Genomic DNA, 26,414 nt, shown 5'->3' with positions numbered 1-26,414 from the left:
CATGATGGCTGGCAGTGATGATGCAAAAAATGTATACATTCAGTTGTACAATTGACTAAGTATCCCCCTTTACTCTGTCCCTGTCCCTTTCTTGTTTTTAATCTGAGAGTAGCGCTACACCTGGTGGAGAGAGGCTGTACGACACAGAATGAGTTGCATTATGCGCACTGTACGTTACATCATGACACGTCACAATTTACTGTACAGCGTCAGAGGGGTCCGTTTTCTCTATCGGGCCATAACCATGTCAATCAACGCTTGAATAGAAACATAGTTCACACCCTGGATTTTGATGCCAACACAGTCGCTACAGTCCCAATTGTTTTCATTGCAGCCCTGTTTGAATGCCAAAATTACCCAAATTTGTACGGAATGGGGTTAGTTAACAGTAAAGGCTAACTGGTAGCCTAGCTAGCAAACAAATAATGACATTGCTATTTTTTTACCCCCTATCAAGCTATGTGGTGACAGTTAACCTCTTGCTCCTACCTGACACGCAGGCGTCCCATCTAGACATCTGGAAATGCAAATGCGCTACGCTAAATGCTAATAGCACTCGTTAAAACTCAAACGTTCATTAAAATACACATGCAGGGTATTGAATTAAAGCTACACTCGTTGTGAATCCAGGCAACAAGTCAGATTTTAAAAATGCTTTTCGGCGAAAGCAATAGAAGCTATTATCTGATATCATGTAACATCCCAAAAGACCCGCAGGGGACGGGACGTAAGCAAAATAATTAGCATTGTCGGCGCTACACAAAACGCACAAATAAAATATAAAACATTCATTACCTTTGACCATCTTCTTTGTTGGCACTCCTAGATGTCCCATAAACACTATTGGGTCTTTTTTTCGATTAAATCGGTCCATATATAGCCTAGATAGCGATCTATGAAGACTGTGTGATCAACGAAAAAAATAGCGTTTTATAACGTAACGTCATTTTTTTAAATTAAAAAAGTTGACGATAAACTTTCACAAAACACTTTGAAATACCTTTGTAATGCAACTTTAGGTATTAGTAAACGTTAATAAGCGATCAAATTGATCATGAGGCGATGTATATTCTATATCTGTACGTCTGGAAATAATGTCCGGGTAAATCTCAACCAAAATATCCGGTCGGAGACCTGATGAAATGGGCTGTCTCTTCTTCGTTTGACCAATAAACAAAGCCTAGGCAAATGACAAGACTGTTGACATCGTGTGGAAGCTGTAGGTATTGCAACCTCGGCCCCATTTAATGTGGATCACCTTTATCAAACGGTTGAAGTGGCGGATGGATATATTTTTCCATTTTCAGTGATCAGATTTTCCTGCACTTTTCGATGAAATGCACGTTCTGTTATAGTCACAGCCGTGATTTAACCAGTTTTATAAACGTCTGAGTGTTTTCTATCCACACATACTAATCATATGCATATACTATATTCCTGGCATGAGTTGCAGGGCGCTGAAATGTTGTGCGATTTTTAACAGAATGTTCGAAAAAGTAGGGGGTAGGAGTAACAGGTTAATGTTTTAAAAAGTTTAGCCGTATTTTGTATTACAGGTTAATATAAGCTAGCTGGCTAACTAAGTAACTTGGCTAGCTAGCAACTTGGCTAGCTAGCTTGTTCTCGTCATGAAGGAAGCAGGTAGAGCTACCTTATGGTATGGTTAGTGAAATGACAATATTTTCTTTCAATATCGACACAATATTGATTCATGATTTATGCATTGACAGTTTGAAGTGGATCACAGACCAACACTACCACCACGTTGGGTCTGGACTGCGAGGGACCGCCGCTGACGACCAAATTTTGACCCATCATATCCATCGTCTATAACAAACAGGGCGGTCCCTTTTATCAGACATACTAGATTACATATCATGTACGGATAACTATTGATTTTTATAAATGTTTTATTATACAGATACCTGCCGGGGTGGCAGGTAGCCTAGTGGTTAGTGTTGGACTAGTAACTGAAAGGTTGCAAGATCGAATCCCCGAGCTGACAAGGTAAAAATCTGTCGTTCTACCACTGAACAAGGCAGTTAAACCCACTGTTCCTAGGCCGGCGTTGAAAATAAGAATTTGTTCTTAACTGACCTGACTAGTTAAATAAAGGTAAAAATAAATAAATAAATTGATCAGGTAATGACTACAGGTATAAGACATTTCTGAAAGTATGTGGATTCGTCCATGCCCAAGTATAAAGGCTTAGATATGTCAGCATGTTGACACATATCCTTCCCGGAGTACAAATATGTAAGCGTGCATCAGGTGTGTCTTATACGTATCTCACCCCAGATATCTCCCTGCACTCACATGGTAGGAGAAAGATTTCTGAGGTCAGGACTGGATGCATGTAGAATTGTTTTATTTAACCTTCATTTAACTAGGCCAGTCAGTTAAGAACAAATTGTTATTTTCAATGACGGCCTAAAGAAATTGTGCGTTTGTGTGTGTGTGAGACTTACGACAGTCCTGTTCGTCGGAGTCATCCTCACAGTCGTTGTCCCCGTCACACACCCAGGAGCGGCGGATACACTTCCCATTGTCACAGTGGAAGTCCAGTGGAGAGCAGGTGGGCAGCACTACAGAGGAAAACACCAGCCATTAACACAGCCGAAGCAAAGCACGAGCATACACACACACAAATGCATGATACCGAACATGGCCCTATGGTCACAGCCAATACACAGAGTATACAAATGACATAGACTGTCCAGGTGAATCCAGGTGAATTCTAGGATCCCTTATTGATGTTACTTGTTAAATCCACTTCAATCAGTATAGATGAATGGAGGGATGGAGACAGGTTAAAGAAGGATTTTTAAGCATTGAGACAATTGAGACGTGGATTGTGTATGTGTGCCAGTCAGAGGGAGAAAGGGCAAGACAAAAGGCAGGCACACCGGCATGTGTCAAGAACTGCAACACTGCTGGGTTTTTCACGCTCAACAGTTTTCTGTATGTATAAGGAATGGTCCTCTGCACAAAAGGACATCCAGCCAACTTTGTACAACGGTGGGAAGCATTGGAGTCAACATGGGCCAGCATCCCTGTGGAACGCCCATGACACAGTGTAGAATCCATGCCCCAACAAAGACAGAGACAGAATGAGAACAGAAAGTATAGGAAATAAGCAAAGACAAGGTGATGGCAGGGAAATACACTGGATGGAGGGGAGGTTGGTTATTTATTATCCTCCATATCCTATTCTATGTGTCCATTCCCTGAGTCCAGTGCTCAGTGCATTCCTCACTAACTGCATATCCGCTGAGTCTGCTGTCCCCATCGCAGAATGACTGGCTCTTTGTCATCAACAGATAATGAAATTACCAAGGAGAGGGGGAGGAAGAGGAGGAGGAGGAAGAAGCAGAAGAGTTATCTTTCTTGTAGGTCTTCCGGCCACTAATATATACACACAAACACACACACGTACATGCCTGTTGATATGAAGTATGAAATATTGACCGTCCAACATGGACTACATGAAAAATGCATGACTTCACTGATTAAAGCAGCCCATGCGGCAGCCAGCTATGAAGTCTGAACTGACTGAGTGAAGTAAGAATGAATAATGTGTGTGTGTGTGTGTGTGTGTGTGTGTGTGTCAGAGGCATTGTGGAGTAACTGGGTGAAGAAAACCCCACTGACCCATATAGTCCTGTATTATTAACATAGAGAGAAAAAGAGAAAGAAAGCAAGCAAGAAAGAGAGAGAGAGAGAGAGAGAGAGAGAGAAATTGGAAATACAGACATTGTCATCCTACAAGAAACATGGTATAAAGGAGACGGACCCACTGGTTGCCCTCTAAGTTAAGAGCTGGTAGTCCCATCCACCAAACTACCAGGTGCGAAACAGGGTAGAGACAGTGGGTATGCTAACGTGGTATAGAACAGACCTAACCAACTCTATTAAATTAGTTAAAACAGGAACATTTTACATCTGGCGAGAAATGAATAAGGAAATTATCTCGACAAAAATGTCCTCATGTGTGCTACCTACATCCCCCCAATAGAATCGCCATACTTTAACGATGACAGCTTCTCTATCCTAGAGGGGGTGGAGAAGGGACATGTACAAAGCTGTGGCGACATAAATGCCAGAACTGGACAAGAACCCTCAGCACACAGGGGAACAAAAACCTACCTGGAGGGGATAACATTCCCTACCCCACATGTCCCCGCCTGGACACAACTATGACAACATAACAAACAAAAACTGGTCACAAAACCTGCAGCTTCACAGGAGAGCTGTGTGAATGTAAAACATGTTTTGTTTGTTGCAAAATGCATTTTTTTGGCAGAAATGCCTTTTCAAACAAGTGAACTTTCAAGTGGCTTAACCGGTTAAGACTCTAGGGGCAGTATTTCATTTTTGGATAAAAAGACGTGCCCGTTTTTAGCGCAATATTTTGTCACAAAAAGATGCTGGACTATGCTTGGAATTGATAGTTTTGGAAAGAAGACACTCTGACGTTTCCAGAACTGCAAAGATTTTCACTGTGAGTGCCTTAGAACAAAACCTACAGGCAAAACCAAGATGTTTGAGCGACCAGGAAATCAACAGGATTTCTGATGGCACGTTTTCCATGATCGCCTTATATGGCTGTGAATGCGACAGGAATGAACGGACACTTCCTATCGTTTCCCCAAGGTGTCTGCAGCATTGTGACGTATTTGTAGGCATATCATTGGAAGATTGACCATAAGAGACTACATTTACCAGGGGTCCCGCACGGTGTCTGCGTGGAAATTGGTGCGCAAAAGTCAGGTACCAGTATTTTTCCATCCGAATCTGAGAACAATGCAGGCTTCCAGGAATGGCATTTCAATGAAGAGATATATGACAAAACACCTTGAGGATGGATTCAAACAACGTTTTCCATGTTTCAGTCGATATTATGGAGTTAATTCGGAAAAAAGTTTGACGTGTAGGTGACTGAATTTTCGGTTAGTTTCGGTAGCCAAATGCATAGTAACAAAACGGAACGTTGTGTCCTACACAAGCATCTTTCAGGAAAAACTGGACATCTGCTATGTAACTGAGAGTCTCCTCATTGAAACATCTGAAGTTCTTCAAAGGTAAATTATTTTATTTGATCCCTTTGCTGGTTTTTGTGAATATGTTGCGTGCTAAATGCTAACGCTAAATGCTAAGCTAGCTATCACCACTCTTACACAAATTATTGATTTTCTCTGGTTCTAAAGCATATTTTGAAAATCTGAGACGACAGGATTGTTAAGAAAAGGATAAGCTTGAGGATAGGCATATTTATTTCATTTCATTTGCGATTTTTAGAAATAGCTAACGTTGCGTTATGGTAATGAGCTTGAGGCTATGATTACGCTACCGAATACCGTGTGGGTAGGACTAACAGGTTAATAACACACGTGTACGCCATCTGTAAATACGAATACAACTCTTAAATTACAAGCCTCGTTGGTTAAGCCACAGAAAAAGCCAGCAACCTTCCCACTAGCCATGATTGGCTGAGATAATGAATGGGCTGGACATGCCGAGAGAGGAGAGAGGATTGGTCTGCCATATAGAAGGCTTCCGTCTATTTGAGCTGGTCAGTCTGTGTTGGTAATGATGTCGAACGCAGCTTTTTAAATATACACTGCTCAAAAAAATAAAGGGAACACTTAAACAACACAATGTAACTCCAAGTCAAGCACACTTCTGTGAAATCGAACTGTCCACTTAGGAAGCAACACTGATTGACAATACATTTCACATGCTGTAGTGCAAATGGAATAGACAACAGGTGGAAATTATAGGCAATTAGCAAGACACCCACAATAAAGGAGTGGTTCTGCAGGTGGGGACCACAGACCACTTCTCAGTTCCTGTGCTTCCTGGCTGGTGTTTAGGTCACTTTTGAATGCTGGCGGTGCTTGCACTCTAGTGGTAGCATGAGACGGAGTCTACAGCTCACACAAGTGGCTCAGGTAGTGCAGCTCATCCAGGATGGCACATCAATGCGAGCTGTGGCAAGAAGGTTTGCTGTGTCTGTCAGCGTAGTGTCCAGAGCATGGAGGCGCTACCAGGAGACAGGCCAGTACATCAGGAGACGTGGAGGAGGTTGTTGCTGGCAACAACCTAGCAGCAGGACCGCTACCTCCACATTTGTGCAAGGAGGAGCACTGCCATTGCCCTGCAAAGTGACCTCCAGCAGACCACAAATGTGCATGTCTCTGCTCACACGATCAGAAACAGACTCCGTGAGGGTGGTATGAGGGCCCGACATCCACAGGTGGGGGTTGTGCTTATAGCCCAACACCGTGCAGGACGTTTTTCATTTGCCAGAGAACACCAAGATTGGCAAATTCGGCACTGGCGCCCTGTGCTCTTCACAGATGAAAGCAGGTTCACACTGAGCACATGTGACAGTCTAGAGATGCCGTGGAGAACGTTCTGCTGCATGCAACATCCTCCAGCATGACCCATGGTGTTGGGTCAGTCATGGTGTGGGGTGGCATTTCTTTGGGGTGCCGCACAGCCCTCCATGTGCTCGCCAGAGGTAGCCTGACTGCCATTAGGTACCGAGATGAGATCCCCAGACCCCTTGTGAGACCATATGCTGGTGCGGTTGGCCCTGGGTTCCTCCTAATGCAAGACAATGCTAGACCTCATGTGGCTGGAGTGTGTCAGCAGTTCCTGCAAGAGGAAGGCATTGATGCTATGGACTGGCCCGCCCGTTCCCCAGACCTGAATCCAATTGAGCACATCTGGGTCATCATGTCTCACTCCATCCACCAATGCCACGTTGCACTACAGACTGTCCAGGAGTTGGTGGATGCTTTAGTCCAGGTCTGGGAGGAGATCCCTCAGGAGACCATCCTTCACCTCATCAGGAGCATGCCCAGGCGTTGTAGGGAGGTCATACAGGCACATGGAGGCCACACACACTACTGAGCCTCATTTTGACTTGTTTTAAGGACATTACATCAAAGTTGGATCAGCCTGTAGTGTGGTTTTCCACTTTAATTTTGAGTGTGACTCATTTAAGACTCCAAATCCAGACCCTCCATGCGTTGATAATTTTGATTTCCATTGATCATTTTTGTGATTTTGTTGTCAGCACATTTGACTATGTAAAGAAAAAAGTATTTAATAAGAATATTTCATTCATTCAGATGTAGGATGTGTTATTTTAGTGTTCCCTTTATTTTTTGAGCAGTGTATATATGTATATATATAGTGTAGTGGAGCTGCATAGCTAAGTGTTGCTCTCCACTCTCTGGAAGATCAAGTTTTGAAATCAGTGGAATTAGAGTATGATAGCTAAAGAGATGGAAACATGAACATGAACACACTCCGAAAGAGATGGCCGCCTCGCTTCGCGTTCCTAGGAAACTATGCAGTTTTTGTTTTTTTACGTGTTATTTCTTACATTGGTACCCCAGGTCATCTTAGGTTTCATTACATACAGTCGAGAAGAACTACTGAATATAAGAGCAGCGTCAACTCACCATCAGTACGACCAAGAATATGACTTTCCCGAAGCGGATCCTGTGTCCTGCCTTTCACCCAGGACAACGGAATGGATCCTAGCCGGCGACCCAAAACAACGACTTCGTAAAAAAGGGAAACGAAGCGGTCTTCTGGTCAGACTCCGGAGACGGGCACATCGCGCACCACTCCCTAGCATACTTCTCGCCAACGTCCAGTCTCTTGACAACAAGGTTGATGAAATCCGAGCAAGGGTAGCATTCCAGAAGGACATCAGAGACTGTAACATTCTTTGCTTCACGGAAACATGGCTCACTCAAGAGATGCTATCAGAGTCGGTGCAGCAAGCTGGTTTCTCCACGCATCGCGCCGACAGAAACAAACATCTTTCTGGTAAGAAGAGGGGTGGGGGCGTATGCTTTATGGTTAACGAGACGTGGTGTGGTCACAACAACATACAGGAACTCAAGTCATTCTGTTCAGCTGATTTAGAATTCCTCACAATCAAATGTTGACCGCATTATCTACCAAGGGAATTCTCTTTGATTATAATCACAGCCGTATATATTCCCCCCCAAGCAGACACATCGATGGCTCTGAACAAACTTTATTTGACTCTTTGCAAACTGGAATCCACATATCATGAGGCTGCATTCATTGTAGCTGGGGATTTTAACAAGGCTAATCTGAAAACAAGACTCCCTAAATTGTATCAGCATATCGATTGCGCAACCAGGGCTGGTAAAACCTTGGATCATTGCTATTCTAACTTCCGTGACGCATATAAGGCCCTCCCCCGCCCTCCTTTCGGAAAAGCTGACCACGACTCCATTTTGTTGCTCCCTGCCTACAGACAGAAGCTAAAACAAGAAGCTCCCGCGCTGAGGTCTGTTCAACGCTGGTCCGACCAATCTGATTCCACGCTCCAAGACTGCTTCCATCACGTGGACTGGGATATGTTTCGTATTGCGTCAAACAACAACATTGACGAATACGCTGATTCGGTGAGCGAGTTCATTAGAACGTGCGTTGAAGATGTCGTTCCCATAGCAACGATTAACCTGTTAAGACTCTAGGGGCAGTATTTCATTTTTGGATAAAAAGACATGCCCGTTTTAAGCGCAATATTTTGTCACGAAAAGATGCTCGACTATGCTTGGAATTGATAGTTTTGGAAAGAAGACACTCTGACGTTTCCAGAACTGTAAAGATTTTCACTGTGAGTGCCATAGAACAGAATCTACAGGCAAAACCAAGATGTTTGAGTGACCAGGAAATCAACAGGATTTCTGGAGGCACGTTTTCCATGATCTCCTTATATGGCTGTGAATGCGACAGGAATGAACGGACACTTCCTATCGTTTCCCCCAGGTGTCTGCAGCATTGTGACGTATTTGTAGGCATATCATTGGAAGATTGACCATAAGAGCCTACAATTACCAAGTGTCCCGCACGGTGTCTGCGTGGAAATTGGTGCGCAAAAGTCAGGTACCAGTATTTTTCCATCCGAATCAGAGAAGAATGCACGCTTCCAGGGAAGGGATTTCAATGAAGAGATATATGACAAAACACCTTGAGGATTGATTCAAACAACGTTTTCCATGTTTCAGTCGATATTATGGAGTTAATTCGGAAAAAAGTTTGACGTTTAGGTGACTGAATTTTCGGTTAGTTTCGGTAGCCAAATGCATAGTAACAAAACGGAACGTTGTGTCCTACACAAGCATCTTTCAGGAAAAACTGGACATCTGCTATGTAACTGAGAGTCTCCTCATTGAAACATCTGAAGTTCTTCAAAGGTAAATTATTTTATTTGATCCCTTTGCTGGTTTTTGTGAATGTTGCGTGCTAAATGCTAACGCTAAATGCTAAGCTAGCTATCACCACTCTTACACAAATTATTGATTTTCTCTGGTTCTAAAGCATATTTTGAAAATCTGAGACGACAGGATTGTTAAGAAAAGGATAAGCTTGAGGATAGGCATATTTATTTCATTTAATTTGCAATTTTCAGAAATCGCTAATTTTGCGTTATGGTAATGAGCTTGAGGTTGTAGTCACGATCCCGGATCCGGGATGGGGCGGACTAAGAGGTTAAAACATTCCCAAACCAGAAACCGTGGATTGATGGCAGCATTCGCGTGAAACTGAAAGAGCGAACCACTGCTTTTAATCAGGGCAAGGTGACCGGAAACATGACTGAATACAAACAGTGTAGCTATTCCGTCCACAAGGCAATCAAACAAGCTAAGCGTCAGTATAGAGACAAAATAGCATCACAATTCAACGGCTCAGACACGAGAGGTATGTGGCAGGGTCTACAGTCAATCATGGATTACAAAAGGAAAACCAGCCCAGTCACGGACCAGGATGTCTTGCTCCCAGGCAGACTAAATAACTTATTTGCCCGCTTTGAGGACAATACAGTGCCACTGACATGGCCCGCAACTAAAACATGCGGACTCTCCTTCACTGCAGACGACGTGAGGAAAACATTTAAACGTGTCAACCCTTGCAAGGCTGCAGGTCCAGACGGCATCCCCAGCCGCGCCCTCAGAGCATGCGCAGACCAGATGGCTGGTGTGTTTATGGACATATTCAATCAATCCCTATCCCAGTCTGTTGTTCCCACATGCTTCAAGAGGGCCACCATTGTTCCTGTTCCCAAGAAAGCTAAGGTAACTGAGCTAAACGACTACCGCCCCGTAGCACTCACTTCCGTCATCATGAAGTGCTTTGAGAGACTAGTCAAGGACCATATCACCTCCACCCTACCTGACACCCTAGACCCACTCCAATTGGCTTACCGCCCAAATAGGTCCACAGACGATGCAATCTCAACCACACTGCACACTGCCCTAACCCATCTGGACAAGAGGAATAACTATGTGAGAATGCTGTTCATCGACTACAGCTCAGCATTTAACACCATAGTACCCTCCAAACTCGTCATCAAGCTCGAGACCCTGGGTCTCGACGCCGCCCTGTGCAACTGGGTACTGGACTTCCTGATGGGCCAACAACGACGAGACGGCCTACAGGGAGGAGGTGAGGACCCTCGGAGTGTGGTGTCAGGATAATAACCTCACACTCAACGTCAACAAAACTAAGGAGATGATTGTGAACTTCACGAAACAGCAGAGGGAACGCCCCCCTTTCCACATCGATGGGACAGTTGTGGAGAGGGTAGTAAGTTTTAAGTTCCTCGGCGTACACATCACAGACAAACTGAATTGGTCCACCCACACAGACAGCATCGTGAAGAAGGCGCAACAGAGCCTCTTCAACCTCAGGAGGCTGAAGAAATTCGGCTTGTCACCAAAAGCACTCACAAACTTGGTCCACCCACACAGACAGCATCGTGAAGAAGGCGCAACAGAGCCTCTTCAACCTCAGGAGGCTGAAGAAATTTGGCTTGTCACCAAAAGCACTCACAAACTTCTACAGATGCACAATCGAGAGCATCCTGTCGGGCTGTATCACCGCCTGGTACGGCAACTGCTCCGCCCATAACCGTAAGGCTCTCAAGAGGGTAGTGAGGTCTGCACAACGCATCACCGGGGGCAAACTACCTGCCCTCCAGGACACCTACACCACCCGATGTCACAGGAAGGAAATAAAGATCATCAAGGACAACAACCACCCGAGCCACTGCCTGTTCACCCCGCTATCATCCAGAAGGCGAGGTCCGTACAGGTGCATCAAAGCTGGGACCGAGAGACTGAAAAACAGCTTTTATCTGTTAAACAGCCACCACTAACACTGAGTGGCTGCTGCCAACACACTGACTCAACTCCAGCCACTTTAATAATGGGAATTGATGGGAATTGATGTAAAATATATCACTAGCCACTTTAAACAATGCTAATGTTTACATACCCTACATTATTCATCTCATATGTATACGTATATACTGTACTCTATATCATCTACTGCATCTTTATGTAATACATGTATCACTAGCCACTTTAACTATGCCACTTTGTTTACATACTCATCTCATATGTATATACTGCACTCAATACCATCTACTGTATCTTGCCTATGCCGCTCTGTACCATCACTCATTCATATATCTTTATGTACATTTTCTTTATCCCTTACACTTGTGTGTATAAGGTAGTAGTTTTGGAATTGTTAGTTAGATTACTCGTTGGTTATTACTGCATTGTCGGAACTAGAAGCACAAGCATTTCGCTACACTCGCGTTAACATCTGCATGTGACAAATACATTTTATTTTATTTGAACAACGGACTCGAGAAATAAGCTCATCTACTGCGTCTGCAGCAGACGTGATACCCTCTGTCATGGCATTGAAACGCCTGCTCAACAAAACTGCCAACACAGACCGTGGGGTTAAACGTACAAAAGTCCTCGAGGCTGTGAACAAGCGATTCGGTGGCATTCTCTCTGAGCCTCTTTACTGTGTTGCCACCATGCTCGATGATAGGTACAAGGACCGCTACTTCGATGCAGACAAGAAACAGAGTTGACGTGAAATGTTACACACACAGCTGGACAAGATGAAACGGACAGAGTGACAGTGCGCACCGAGGAAGAGGACCCACGACAGAAGAGGCCACAGACAGAGCTGAAACTTCTCGGCTTGACAAGTATGATGAAATCCTAGTTGAGAATTAAATGACTGAACAAATGATCAAAATAGCACAGAATGTAAGGGAAAGAAATAGGTTTTGATTATGCTTTACTGGTAATGGGTAAATGCCAACAAAATAACTTTTTGGTCAGTGTGGAGTGTGTAGGGTTGCACATTTTGGGGAATATTCAGAGGTGGAAACTTTCCTTGGGAATTAACGGGAACATCTGGGAATTAATGGAAATATATGCAAATTAATATTAATATAATTTAAATGTAGATGTTTTTTGCATTGGACATATTTACCATGTCCTATGGAGACAGAAAAATAAACATTTACTGTATCATAAGACATAATTGCAAATGATAGAAATATAAAAAACAATTTAGTTATGAATTTAACTTTAATTATATGAGTTGACTCTTCACAAGGGATGATTTTACTGAACAACAAAAGAAAGGGAATATTGAATGATCCATCGCATCTCCCAAAAGAAACGTTTTCAACATACATCCAAGAATCCAAGATGGCGTAGCAGTCAGACGTCCTTGTCCTGTCGTGTCCCTTGTATATATCGTTTTACATATTTTTTGTCGCATATCCTTTAAAATATTTTGCTAAACCTCATCAACTAAATACTCTCCTGCAACCCGCCTCACCCAATGTGGCGTCGATCTTCTTTTTTTTCCTAAGTATTTACATTTACTTCGGATCTGGAATCCCTCAACTGAAGCTAGCCAGCTAACTACCAGATATCAGTCTGCAAACCATTGCCAGCGGTCATCAGCTAACCTTCAGCTCAGAAATCTCTCGCCAGTTCGAACCAAGTGACTCTAACCAGAGCATAACGGACCTGTTATTTTTATCCCCGGATTCCTACCGCAAACTGATCATTTTCATCTGGATCTTCACAACTAGCTAACCTAAATCCCGGATGACTACTCCTGGCTAGCGTTTCCATCCCCGAGCAAGCACCAATTTAGCTTGAAGCTAGCCCGGCCAGGGCTCCTGTGCTACCACCGAAGCATACTCCCGGGCTACAATATCGGCCTGCTAGCTACCTAGAGCTACACGGAACCCTACTAATTCCACGACTGGTCTATCAACGTCACAGCAAAGCCCCCCCCCCCCCCCCCCCCAAAGGCTAACTTTCTAGCCCCTGCTATCTACTTCCTTGCTAACCCGGTCTGCTAACTGCTAACTGCTAAACTGCCGGGCCCTGGTCTGCTAAATGTTAGCTTGCCTGCCCGGTCTGCTAACTGTTAGCCCTTGCTAACTGCTTACTTGCTAACCCGGCCTGCAAACTGCTAACTTGCCCTTGTCTACTGTTGCTACCTTGTTTAGCTCCGGCCTACTAACTGTTAGCGTGTTAGCCTGCTAACTGTCTGAATCGCTGTGTTCCCAGCCAGCCCAACCACTCACTGGACCCATATGTTCACTTGTCTATGCATGTCTCTCTCTAATATCAATATGCCTTGTCCATTACTGTCCTGGTTAGTGATTACTGTCTTATTTCACTGTAGAGCCTCTAGCCCTGCTCAATATGCCTTAACCAACCATGTTGACTTGGTTTCATGCATGTTAACATTAGAAGCATACTCCCTAAGTTTGTTTTACTCACTGCTTTAGCACACTCTGCCAACCCAGATGTCTTAGCCGTGTCTGAATCCTGGCTTAGGAAAACCACCAAAAACTCTGAAATCTCCATGGCTAACTATAACGTTTTCTGCCAAGATAGAACTGCCAAAGGGGGCAGTGTTGCAATCTACTGCAAAGATAACCTGCAGAGTTCTGTATTACTTTCTAAGTCTGTACCCAAACCATTTGAGCTTCTACTTCTAAAAATGCACCTTTCCAGAAACAAGTCTCTCACTGTTGCCGCTTGCTATAGTCCTCCCTCTGCCCCCAGCTGTGCCCTCGATACTATATGTGAACTGATTGCCCCCCATCTATCTTCTGAGCTCGTGCTACTAAGTGTCCTAAACTGGGACATAGTTAACACCCCGGCCATCCTACAAACTAAGCTTGATGCCCTCAATCTCACACAAATTATCAATGAACATACCAGGTACAACACCAAATCAGTAAACATGGGCACCCTCATAGATGTCATCCTAACTAATTTGCCCTCCAAATACACCTCTGCTGTTTTCAATCAAGATCTCAGCGATCACTTTCTCATTGCCTGCATCCGTAATGGGTCTGCGACCAAACGACCACCCCTCATCACTGTCAAACGCTCCCTAAAACACTTCTGCGAACAGGCCTTTCTAATCGACCTGGCCGGGGTATCCTGGAATGACATTGACCACATCCCGTCAGTAGATGATGCCTGGCTATTCTTTAAAAGTGCATTCCTCACCATCTTAAATAAGCATGCCCCTCTCAAAAAATGTAGAACTAGGAATAGATATAGTCCTTGGTTCACGCCAGACCTGTCTGCCCTTGACCATGCATTAGCATCGAATAGCCCCCGTGATAGGCAACTTTTCAGGGAAGTTAGGAACCAATATACACAGGCAGTTAGAAAAGCTAAGGAAAGTTTTTTCAAACAGAAATGTGCATCCTGTAGTGCTAACTCAAAAAAGTTCTGGGACACTGTAAAGTCCATGGAGAATAAAAGCACCTCCTCCCAGCTGCTCACTGCTCTGAGGGCAAGGAAACATTGTCACCACCGATAAATCTACAATAATTGAGAATTTCAATAAGCATTTCTCTACGGCTGGCCATGCTTTCCACATGGCTACCCCTACCCCGGTCAACTGCCCGGCACCCTCCACAGCAACCCGCCAAAGCTCCCACCATTTCTCCTTTACCCAAATCCAGATAGCCGATGTTCTGAAAGAGCTGCAAAATCTGGACCCCTACAAATCAGCCGGGATAGACAATCTGGACCCTCTCTTTCTAAAATTGTCTGCCGAAATTGTTGAAACCCTTATTACTAGCCTGTTCAACCTCTCTTTCGTATCGTCTGAGATTCCCAAAGATTGGAAAGCTGCCGCGGTCATCCCCCTCTTCAAAGGGGGTGACACTCTAGACCCAAATTGCTACAGACCTATATCTATCCTACCCTGTCTTTCTAAGGTCTTCGAAAGCCAAGTTAACAAACAGATTACTGACCATTTCGAATCCCACCATACCTTCTCCGCTATGCAATCTGGTTTCAGAGCTGGTCATGGGTGCACCTCAGACACGCTCAAGGTTCTAAACGACATCATAACCACCATCGATGAGAGACATTACTGTACAGCCGTATTCATCGACCTGGCCAAGGCTTTCGACTCTGTCAATCACAACATTCTTATTGGCAGACTCGACAGCCTTGGTTTCTCAAATGATTGCCTCGCCTGGTTTACCAACTACTTCTCTGATAGAGTTCAGTGTGTCAAATCGGAGGGCCTGTTGTCTGGACCTCTGACAGTCTCTATGGGTATGCCACAGGGTTCAATCCTCGGGCGACTCTCTTTTCTGTATACATCAATGATGTTGCTCTTGCTGCTGGTGATTCTCTGATCCACCTCTACGCAGACGACACCATTCTGTATACTTTCTGGCCCCTCCTTGGACACTGTGTTAACTAACCTCCAGACGAGCTTCAATGCCATGCAACTCTCCTTCCGTGACCTCCAACTGCTCTTAAACGCAAGTAAAACTAAATGCATTCTTTTCAATCGATCGCTGCCCGCACATGCTCGTCCATCCAGCATCACTACTCTAGACGGCTCTGACTTAGAATACGTGGACAACTACAAATACCTGGGTGTCTGGTTAGACTGTAAACTCTCCTTCCAGACCCACATTAAGCATCTCCAAACCAAAATTAAATCTAGAATCGGCTTCCTATATCGCAACAAAGCATCCTTCACTCATGCTGCCAAACATCCCCTCGTAAAACTGACCATCCTACCGATCCTCGACTTCGGTAATGTCATTTATAAAATAGCCTCCAATACTCTACTCAACAAACTGGATGCAGTCTATCACAGTGCCATCCGTTTTGTCACCAAAGCCCCATACACTACTCACCATTGGGACCTGTACGCTCTCATTGGTTGGCCCTCGCTTCATACTCGTCGCCAAACCCACTGGCTGAAGGTTATCTACAAGTCTCTGCTAGGTAAAGCCCCGCCTTATCTCAGCTCACTGGTCACCATAGCAGCACCCACTCGTAGCACGCGCTCCAGCAGATATATCTCACTGGTCACCCCCAAAGCCAATTCCTCTGGTCGTCTTTCCTTCCAGTTCTCTGCTGCCCATGACTGGAACGAATTGCAAAAATCTCTGAAGCTGGAGACTCACATCTCCCTCACTAGCTTTAAGCACCAGCTGTCAGAGCAATTTACAGATCATTGCAACTGTACTTAGCCTATCTGTTAACAGCTCCTCTATCCACCTACCTCATCCCCATACTGATATTTATTTATTTATTTATTTTGCTCCTTTGCACCCCAGTATCTCTACCTGCACATTAATCTTCTGCCAATCTACCATTCCAGTGTTTAATTGCTATATTGTAATTACTTTGCCACAATGGCCTATTTATTTCCTTAACTTACCTCATTTGCACTCACTGTATATAGACTTTTGTTTTCTTTTGTTCTACTGTATTATTGACTGTATGTTTTGTTTATTCCATGTGTAACTCTGTGTTGTATGCTTTTGTGTGTGTGTGTTCTCAAACAAGGAAGAGTTGCGCTCTGATGTTGGTGGGATTTGGAGGATGATGGAGGCAACAGGCGAAAGCGCCTCAGATCCACAAATTCCCTTCCACCAGATGAGATACACTACCGTTCAAAAGCATAGGGTGACTTAGAAATGTCCTTGTTTTTGAAAGAAAATCAATTTTTTTGTCCATTAAAATAACATCAAATTGATCAGAAATACTGTGTAGACATTGTTAATGGTGTAAATGATTATTGTAGCTGGAAACGGTGGACTTTTTATGGAATATCTACATAGGCGTACAGAGGCCCATTATCAGCAACCATCACTCTTGTGTTCCAATGGCACATTGTGTTAGCTAATGCAAGTTTATAATTTTAAAAGTCGAATTGATAATTAGAAAACTCTTTTGCAATTATGTTAGCAAAGCTGAAAACTGCTGTTCTGATTAAAGAAGCAATAAAACTGGCCTTCTTTAGACTATTTGAGTATCTGGAGCATTAGCATTTGTGGGTTCGATTACAGGCTCAAAATGGCCAGAAACAAATACATTTCATCTGAAACTCATCAGTCTGTTCTTGTTCTGAGAAATGAAGGCTATTCCATGCAAGAAATTGTCAAGAAACTGAAGATTTCGTACAATGCCGTGTATGACTCCCTTCACAGAACAGCACAAACTGCCTCTAACCAGAAAATAAAGAGGGGTGGGAGGCCCCGGTGTACAACGGAGCAAGAGGACAAGTACATTAGAGTGTCTAGTTTGAGAAACAGACACCTCACAAGTCCTCAACTGGCAGCTTCATTAAATAGTACCAGCAAAACACCAGTCTCAACGTCAATAGTGAAGAGGTGACTCCGGGATGCTGGCCTTCTAGGCAGAGTTCCTCTGTCCAGTGCCTGTGTTCTTTTGCCCATCTTAATATTTTTATTTTATTGGCCAGTCTGAGATTTGGCTTTTTCTTTGTAACTCTGCCTGAGGTAGATTGCTGCTATAACTTGATGACCCTTCACATACCTAACCATTTCCTTGGCTCTCTTGTAGATTGTATCCATTGTTTTCAGTGCCATGAATTCCTTGAGGAGCAGATTCAATGCATGCATAGCACAGCCAATGGATGTGATGTGAAGGTAGGACTCCTCCACTTTAGACCAGTGTAAATACCTTCTGTGGTCCAAGGTCATTGACGACTGACTAACCTTTATTTAACTAGGCAAGTCAGTTAAGAACAAATTCTATTTACAATGGAAAGGAAAAAATATATATCGGTATCGGCCAAAAATGTCATATCGATGCATCCCAAGTATTTAGTCAACAATCCCCTTCTCCCTCCTCTACCCAGAACAATCCCTTCTCTCTCCAGAATGATAGGATGGATAGTGGTCACATCTGTGCAGTGGTGGTAGTGTCAATTACAGTGAGTTGAATCAGTGATGTGGAGAATGAAACAGTTCAGTCACAGTTCAGTGAAGAGCTGTGTGTTAGTGTCTTAACAAGAGTTTGGAGAACTTGCCCGAACCACTGATACAGGGACAAAACTTTTTTAGCCTTTATTAGTGGATACGGTTAGGATAGGGTGTCGGGAAATCTCATCCAAGGGCTGTGTTTAGGGGCAACTTCTACCATGAGATTATTTTGTATTAGCACTCTAGCACAGTCTTTGAGCTAGCACCGAACACTGAATTCCCCTTTTCAAAGTTTTCAATATAACAACTTCAAATAATTCAACTGAATTGGGCGACAGAGAGCGCAGTGTAAATACACACGTATGTAGGCAGGGCACCCACAAGCATAAGTTAAACAAAGAACCACGTCGCCATAAGGAATAAAAAACATTTGTGCTCACACAAACATGAGCAATCACACACAAACAATGTTGTAGTGGAGAGTAAATCCACACAAACTGCGCTTATGCAATGTTCATATTTTGCGTGTACGTTTGCAGAAATAAGCATTGAAAGTGTTGCTTTACTCTCCCACCTATTTTTTACCACTACATTACTGCACACACACATTTGAGAAATCTAACACACACACACGCACACACACACACAGCATGTCTTGGTTGTGGTATCAGATGGATTAGTTGGGAGTTGATGAAGTCTCCTCCTAATGCTTCGATGCCTGCTCAGCTCCTCTCATCCCACTGCATTCCAAGCGCGCACAGGCACATGCACACACAAATCCGCTTTTGCTCATCTCTCTCCAAGGTCTAAGAAGCAGAACGTGCTTCAACTTCACCATCTCTCCCAGGGTGTCAGAGTGTAAGCCACACACTCTGACTTTGCCTTTCTCAAGGCGATTCCTGGCAGAGCCACAGGATTCAAACTCACATTCCAACCAGTGTTCCCACACACCTGCCATTCCCATCACCACTATGCGCAGACATGTGCAAACACACGGGCCACTTGGTTTATGGTGTGTGTGAGTGGCAGCGAGAGAGAAATACTGTAGATAAAAAGGAAAGGTGTGTACAAGAGTCTCTTTTTCTCCCTCTCCGACCCTCTCCTAAGGAAGAGGGGGACGTTTTATGATATGAATGTGGTAGGTTTTTGGTGGCTTGGAGGAGCAAAGTTAATGGGCTCTCCTTTGCTGGAACAGAGCTACATCAAGTACCCCTAATGGGACCAATATACTGTCTGTGAAGAAAAATGTGTCTTTTCAATCACATCGTAACTACTTTACCTAGACCTATTTTACGTACGGCGAGAACATAATTGACTTTGTGTATTTAGAGGTAGAGGTTTATAGGTAATCTCAGGTGGCTGGCTCACCTCAGGAATGTCAGAATACCTGCAGGGATGGTCTCTTTGCCTCCGACTTGCTCTCTCTCTTCCTAAAAAAAACTCTGTCTCGCTTTCTGAAACTGCCCATCTCACTTTCTCTGTCTCACACATACAAGCCCTCTCTCACTCTCCTTCTTGATAACCGTCTCTCTCAATTCAATTCAATTCAATTCAAAGGGCTTTATTGGCATGGGAAGCATATGTTTATATTGTTTGTCTATTCTATTTGGTTTGGCAAAAGGGAAATAAACAATCAGTAAACATTACACTCACAAAGCATATAGACATTTCAAATGCTATATTATTGGCAGTGTTGTAACGATCAATGTACACTCTCAATTCAATTCAATTCAAGGGCCTTTATTGGCATGGGAAACATATGTTAACATTGCCAAAGCAAGTGAAGTAGATAATACGCAAAAGTGAAATAAATAATAAAATGAACAGTAAACATTACACACAGAAGTGCCAAAAGAATAAAGACATTACAAATGTCATATTATGTATATATACAGTGTTGTAACGATGTACAAATGGTTAAAGTACAAAAGGGAAAATAAATCATCTTAAATATGGGTTGTATTTACACTGGTGTTTGTTCTTCACTGGTTGCCTTTTTCTTGTAGCAACAGGTCACAAATCTTGGAGCTGTGATGGCACACTGTGGTATTTCACCCAGTAGATATGAGAGTTTATGGATTTGTTTTCAAATTCTTGGTGGGTCTGTGTAATCTGAGGGAAATATGTCTCTTTAATATGGTCATACATTTTGCAGGAGGTTAGGAAGTGCAGCTCAGTTTCCACCTCATTTTGTGGGCAGTGTGTACATAGCCGGTCTTCTCTTGAGAGCCTGGTCTGCCTATGGTGGCCATTCTCAAAAGCAAGGCTATGCTCACTGAGTGTGTACATAGCCTGTCTTATCTTGAGAGCCTGGTCTGCCTATGGTGGCCATTCTCAAAAGCAAGGCTATGCTCACGGAGTGTGTACATAGTCAAAGCTTTCCTTAAGATTGGGTCAGTCACAGTGGTCAGGTATTCTGCCACAGTGCACTCTCTGTTTAGAGCCAAATAGCATTCTAGTTTGCTCTGTTTTTTTTGTTAAATATTTCCAATGTGTCAAGTAAGTATCTATTTGTTTTCTCAAGATTTCGTTGGGTCTAATTGTGTTGCTGACCTGGGGCTTCGTGGGGTCTGTTTGTGTTTGTGAACAGAGCCCCAAGACCAGCTTGCTTAGGGGGCTCTTCTCCAGCTTCATCTCTCTGTAGGTGATGGCTTTGTTATGGAAGGTTTTGGGAATCGCTTCCTTTTAGGTGGTTGTAGAATTTAACGGCTCTTTTCAGAATTTTGATAATTAGCGAGTGTCGGCCTAATTCTGCTCTGCATGCATTATTTGGATATTTTTGCAGAAATCTTCTGCATGCAGTCTCAATTTGGTGTTTGTCCCATTTGTGAATTCTTGGTTGGTGAGCAGACCTCAGACCTCACAACCATAAACGGCAATGGGTTCTATGACTGATTCAAGTATTTTATTTCCAGATCCTAATTGGTATGTCAAATTTTATGTTCCTTTTGATGACATAGAATGCCCTTCTTGTCTCGTTCACAGCTTTGTGGAAGTAACCTGTGGCGCTGATGTTATAGTTCTGTGTGTGCTCTAGGGCAACGGTTTCTAGACGGAATTTGAATTTGTGGTCCTGGCGACTGGACCTTATTTGGAACATCATTATTTTGGCCTTACTGATATTTACTGTCAGGGCCCAGGTCTGGCAGAATCTGTGCAGAAGATCAAGGTACTGCTATAGGTCCTCCTTGGTTGGTGACAGTAGCACCAGATCATCCACAAACAGTGGACTTCATACAAGCTTCCCACAATAAGTTGGGTGAATAATGGCCCATTCCTCCTGACAGAGCAGGTGTAACTGAGTCAGGGTTGTAAAGGCCTCCTTGCTCACACACACCTTTTCAGTTCAAATGTTCTAATTCAGGGCTTTGTGATGGCCACTCCAATACCTTGACTTTGTTGTCCTCAGATAATCGCATGGTATGCTTTCGCCGTAAAGCCTTTTTGAAATCTGACACAGCGGCTGGATTAACAAGAAGTTCATCTTTAACCGATGTTACACTTGTATTTTTATGAATGTTTAATTTGACTATTTCCGTATTTTGAATATGGGTGCGCTGCAATTTCACTAGCGTCCCATAAGAAGTTAACTAACCTCCAGACGAGCATCAATGCCATACAACTGTCCTTCCGTGGTCTCCAACTGCTCTTAAATGCAAGTAAAGACTTCCACAAGCTTCCCACAATAAGTTGGGTGAATATTGGCCCATTCCTCCTGACAGAGCAGGTGTAACTGAGTCAGGGTTGTAAAGGCCTCCTTGCTCACACACACTTTTTCAGTTCAAATGTTCTATAGGTTTTAATTCAGGGCTTTGTGATGGCCACTCCAATACCTTGACTTTGTTGTCCTTAAGCCATTTTGCCACAACTTTGGAAGTATGCTTGGGGTCATTGTCCATTTGGAAGACCCATTTGAAACCAAGCTTTAACTTCCTGACTGATGTCTTGAGATGTTGCTTCAATATATCCACACAATTCTCCACCCTCATGATGCCACCTATTTTCAGCAAAGCACCCCCACAACATAATGCTGCCACCCCCGTGTTTCACGGTTGGGATGGTGTTCCTCGGCTTGCCAGCGTCCCACTTTTTCCTCGAAACATAATGATGGTCATTATGGCCAAACAGTTCTATTTTTGTTTCATCAGACCAGAGGACAAAAGTGATCTTTGTCCCCGTGTGCAGTTGAAAAACGTAGTCTGGCTTTTTTATGGAGGCCTTTATGGCAGCTGAGGCCTTTATGGTTATGTCGATATAGGACTCGTTTTACTGTGGCAATAGATACTTTTGTACCTGCTTCCTCTAGCATCTTCACAAGATCCTTTGCTGTTCTTCTGGGATTGATTTGCACTTTTCGCACCAAATTACATTCATCTCCAGGAGACAGAACGCGTCTCCTTCCTGAGCGGTATGATGGCTGTGTGTTCCCATGGTGTTTATACTTGCATACTATTGTTTGTACAGATGAACGTGGTACCTTCAGGCATTTGGAAATTGTTCCCAAGCATGAACCAGACTTGTGGAGGTCTACAAATCTTTTTTTGAGGTCTTTGCTGATTTCTTTTGATTTTCCCATGGTGTCAAGCCAAGAGGCACTGAGTTTGAAGGTAGGCCTTGAAATATATCCACAGATACACCTCAAATTGACTCAAATGATGTCAATTAGTGTATCAGCAACTTCTAAAGCCATGACATCATTTTATCAAATTTTCCAAGCTATTTAAAGTCACAGTCAACTTAGTGTATGTAATCTTCTGACTGACTGGAATTATGATACAGTGAATTATAAGTGAAGCTCGTGCTACAAGGTGACGACCTAAACTGGGACATGCTTAAAACTTCTTCAGGATAGGGGGCAGTATTTCCCCTTTGGATGAATTGCGTGCCCATAGTGAACTGCATCAAAATCTGTCCTAAATTGCTAATATATGCATATTATTATTATTAATATTGGATAGAAAACACTCTGAAGCTTCTAAAACCGTTTGAATTATGTCTGTGAGTATAACAAAACTCACAGGGCAGGCAATCTTCCAAACTAGTTTTGGAATCACGAAAGTTGGAGCAACTTTGACGTCATCGCCCCCTCCCTTCCCAACAAGTTATGGATCTGGAAACACTTCCTATGTCTTCCACTAGATGTCCTCATTCAGTAGAAAGTGTAATCGAGCATTTGCTGTGGACTTTGACCAAATGGGGAGGAATTTGCTACGGTGTCACAAAAGATTCACGTGCTTGAGGGCGCATATGCGTTAGGCTGCTTTGTCTGTTCCAGTCAGCCCCAGATGAACTAGGATTGTCCGGTTGGAATGCCACTCGTTTTGTATGTTTATAACATCCTGAAGATTGATTCTGCACTTAGTTTGATTCTGCACTTAGTTTGACCAGTTTCGTCGACCTGTAATATGTCATTTGGAAGTTTTGATGCAAAATTATCCTGGACCAGAAGTCATTTTTGGGGCATCTGAAAGTTGTAGCAGGTGCTGCTACATGGACACTAGAATTGAACATTATGAAACAAAACAATTTATTGTTGAAGTAGGACTCCTTGCAGTACATTCTGATCAAAGGTAAGGGAATATTTACGTTGTAATTTTGTATTTCTGTTGACTCCAACATAGCGGAGAAATATTGTTCTGTCTGAGCGCCGTCTCAGATTATTGCATGGTAAGCTTTTTCCGAAAATGTGACACAGCGGTTGCATTAAGAACCAGTGTATCTTTTTAATTATATGTAGAACATGTATCTTTAGTCAAAGTTGATGATGAGTATTTCTGTTATCTGGCGTAGCTTTCTATAATTCCTCCTGACATTTTTGAGAATTTTATGAACATGGCGTCAATGTAAACCGAGATTTATGGATACAAAACGCCTCGCTTCAACAGGTTTTAACACCCCGGCCATCCTACAATCTAAGCTTGATGCTCTCAATCTCACACAAATTACCAATGAACCCACCAGGTACAACCCCAAATCCGTAAACACGGGCCCCCCGAATAGATATCATCCTAACCAACCTGCCCTCCAAATACACCTCTGCTGTTTTCAACCAAGATCTTAGCAATCACTGCCTCATTGCCTGCATCCGTAATGGGTCCGCGGTCAAACGACCACCCCTCATCATTGTCAAACACTCCCTAAAACACTTCACTTCAGGCCTTTCTGAGCGACCTGATCCGGGTATCCTGGAAGGATATTGACCTCATCCCGTCAGTAGAGGATGCCTGTTCACTCTTTAAAAGTGCCTTCCTCGCAGTCTTAAATAAGCATGCCCCTCTCAAAAAATGTAGAACCAGGAACGGATATTGTCCTTGGTTCTCTCCAGACCTGACTGCCCTTGACCAGCACAAAAACATCCTGTGGCGTTCTGCATTAGAATTGAAATGCCATCGTGATAGGCAACTTGTCAGGAAAGTTAGGAACCAATATACACAGGCAGTTAGGAAAGCTAAGGCTAGCTTTTTCAAGCAGAAATTTGCATTCTGTAGTACAAACTCAAAAAAGTTCAGGGACACTAAAGTCCATGAAGAATGAGAACACCTCTTTCCGGCTGCCCACTGTACTGAGACTAGGAAACACTGTCACCAATGATAAATCCACTATAATTGAGAATTTAAATAAGCATTTTTTTATGGCTGGCCATGTTTTCCACCTGACTACCCCTACCCCGGTCAACAGCCCTGCACTCCCCACAGCAACTTGCCCAAGCCTCGCCCATTTCTCCTTCACGTAAAAACAGGTAGCTGACGTTCTGAAAGAGCTGCAAAATCTGGACCCCTACAAATCAGCCGGGATAGACAACCTGGACCCTCTCTTTCGTTCAACCTCTTTTTTGTATCGTCTGAGATTCCCCAAGATTGGAAAGCTTCCGCGGTCATCCCCCCTCTTCAAAGGGGGAGACACTCTAGACCCAAACTGCTACAGACCTATATCTATCCTACCCTGCCTTTCTAAGGTCTTCGAAAGTCAAGTTAACAAACAGTTTACCTATCATTTAGAATCCCATCGTACCTTCTCCGCTATGTAATCTGGTTTCAGAGCTGGTCATGGGTGCACCTCAGCCATGCTAAAGGTCCTAAATTATATCATAACCGGCATCGATAAAAGACATTACTGTGTAGCCGTATTCGTCGACCTGGCCAAGGCTTTCAACTCTGTCAATCATCATATTCTTATTGGCAGACTCAACAGCCTTGGTTTCTCAAATGATTGCCTCGCCTGGTTCACCAACTACTTCTCTGATTGAGTTCAGTGTGTCAAATCGGAGGGCCTGTTGTCCAGACCTCTAGTAGTCTCTATGGGGGTGACACAGGGTTTGATTCTCGGGCCGACTCTCCTCTATGTATACATCAATGATGCTGCTCTTGGCGTCCCGGGTGACGCAGTGGTCTAAGGCACTGCATCTCAGTGCTAGCTGTGCCACTAGAGATTTTGGGTTCGAGTCCAGGCTCTGTCGCAGCCGGCCGCGACCGGGAGGCCCATGGGGCGGCGCACAATTGGCCCAGCGTCTTCCGGGTTAGGGAGGGTTTGGCCGGCAGGGATATCCTATGGAGCGATGACTCCTGTGGCGGGCCGGGCGCAGTGCACGCTCGCCAGGTGTACGGGGTTTCCTCCAACACATTAGTGCGGCTGGCTTCCGGGTTGGATGGGCATTGTGTCAAGAAGCAGTGCGGCTTGGTTGGGTTGTGTTTCGGGCGACGCATGGCTCTCGACCTTCGCCTCTCCTGAGTCTGTAAGGGAGTTGCAGCGACGAGACAAGACTAACTACTACCAATTGTATACCACGAAATTGGGGAGAAAATAGGGGTGAAGTTTAAAATATATGAAAAAAACTCAAATGATGTCTCTCTTGCTGCTGGTGATTCTCTGATCCACCTCTTTGCAGACGACACAAATTTTGTATACTTCTGGCCCTTCTTTGGAGACTGTATTAACCTCTCTTGGCTAGGGGGCAGTATTTTGAATTTTGGATGAATGAGGTGCCCAATGTATACTGCCTGTTATTCAGGCCCAGATGCTTGGATATGCATATGCATAGTAGTACTGGATAGAAAACACTAAAGTTTCCAAACATAATGTCTGTGAGTATAACAAAACTGATATAGCAGGCCAAAACCGGAGGAAAATCCATCCAGGAAGTGGGATATTTTTGATGTGGGTACTTTTCAATTGAATGCCTATAGAGTATCTAATGGGTTAGGACCCAGATTGCAGTTCCTATGGCTTCCACTAGAAGTCAACAGTCTTCAGACATCGTTTCAGGCTTGTTTTCTGAAAAATTAGGAAGAATGAG

At 43.7% G+C, this 26,414-nt stretch overlaps 1 protein-coding gene across 3 annotated transcripts in view; it reads right to left on the bottom strand.

Moving 5' to 3' along the window:
• lrp4 (low density lipoprotein receptor-related protein 4) overlaps positions 1–26,414 on the bottom strand; it is a 242,510-nt gene that overhangs the window by 86,441 nt on the left and 129,655 nt on the right. For all 3 annotated transcript variants that reach the window (XM_046346503.1, XM_046346501.1, XM_046346502.1), the window contains exon 3: positions 2,469–2,585. In XM_046346503.1, the coding sequence (XP_046202459.1) occupies positions 2,469–2,585 (117 nt within the window). The remainder of the gene's footprint in view (positions 1–2,468; positions 2,586–26,414) is intronic.

Source organism: Oncorhynchus gorbuscha, linkage group LG04 (genome assembly GCF_021184085.1).
Source record: "Oncorhynchus gorbuscha isolate QuinsamMale2020 ecotype Even-year linkage group LG04, OgorEven_v1.0, whole genome shotgun sequence".
Classification (NCBI taxonomy): domain Eukaryota; kingdom Metazoa; phylum Chordata; class Actinopteri; order Salmoniformes; family Salmonidae; genus Oncorhynchus; species Oncorhynchus gorbuscha.
The sequence above is the reverse complement of the archived record's forward strand: the minus strand, read 5'-3'. Positions and strand labels throughout refer to the sequence as shown.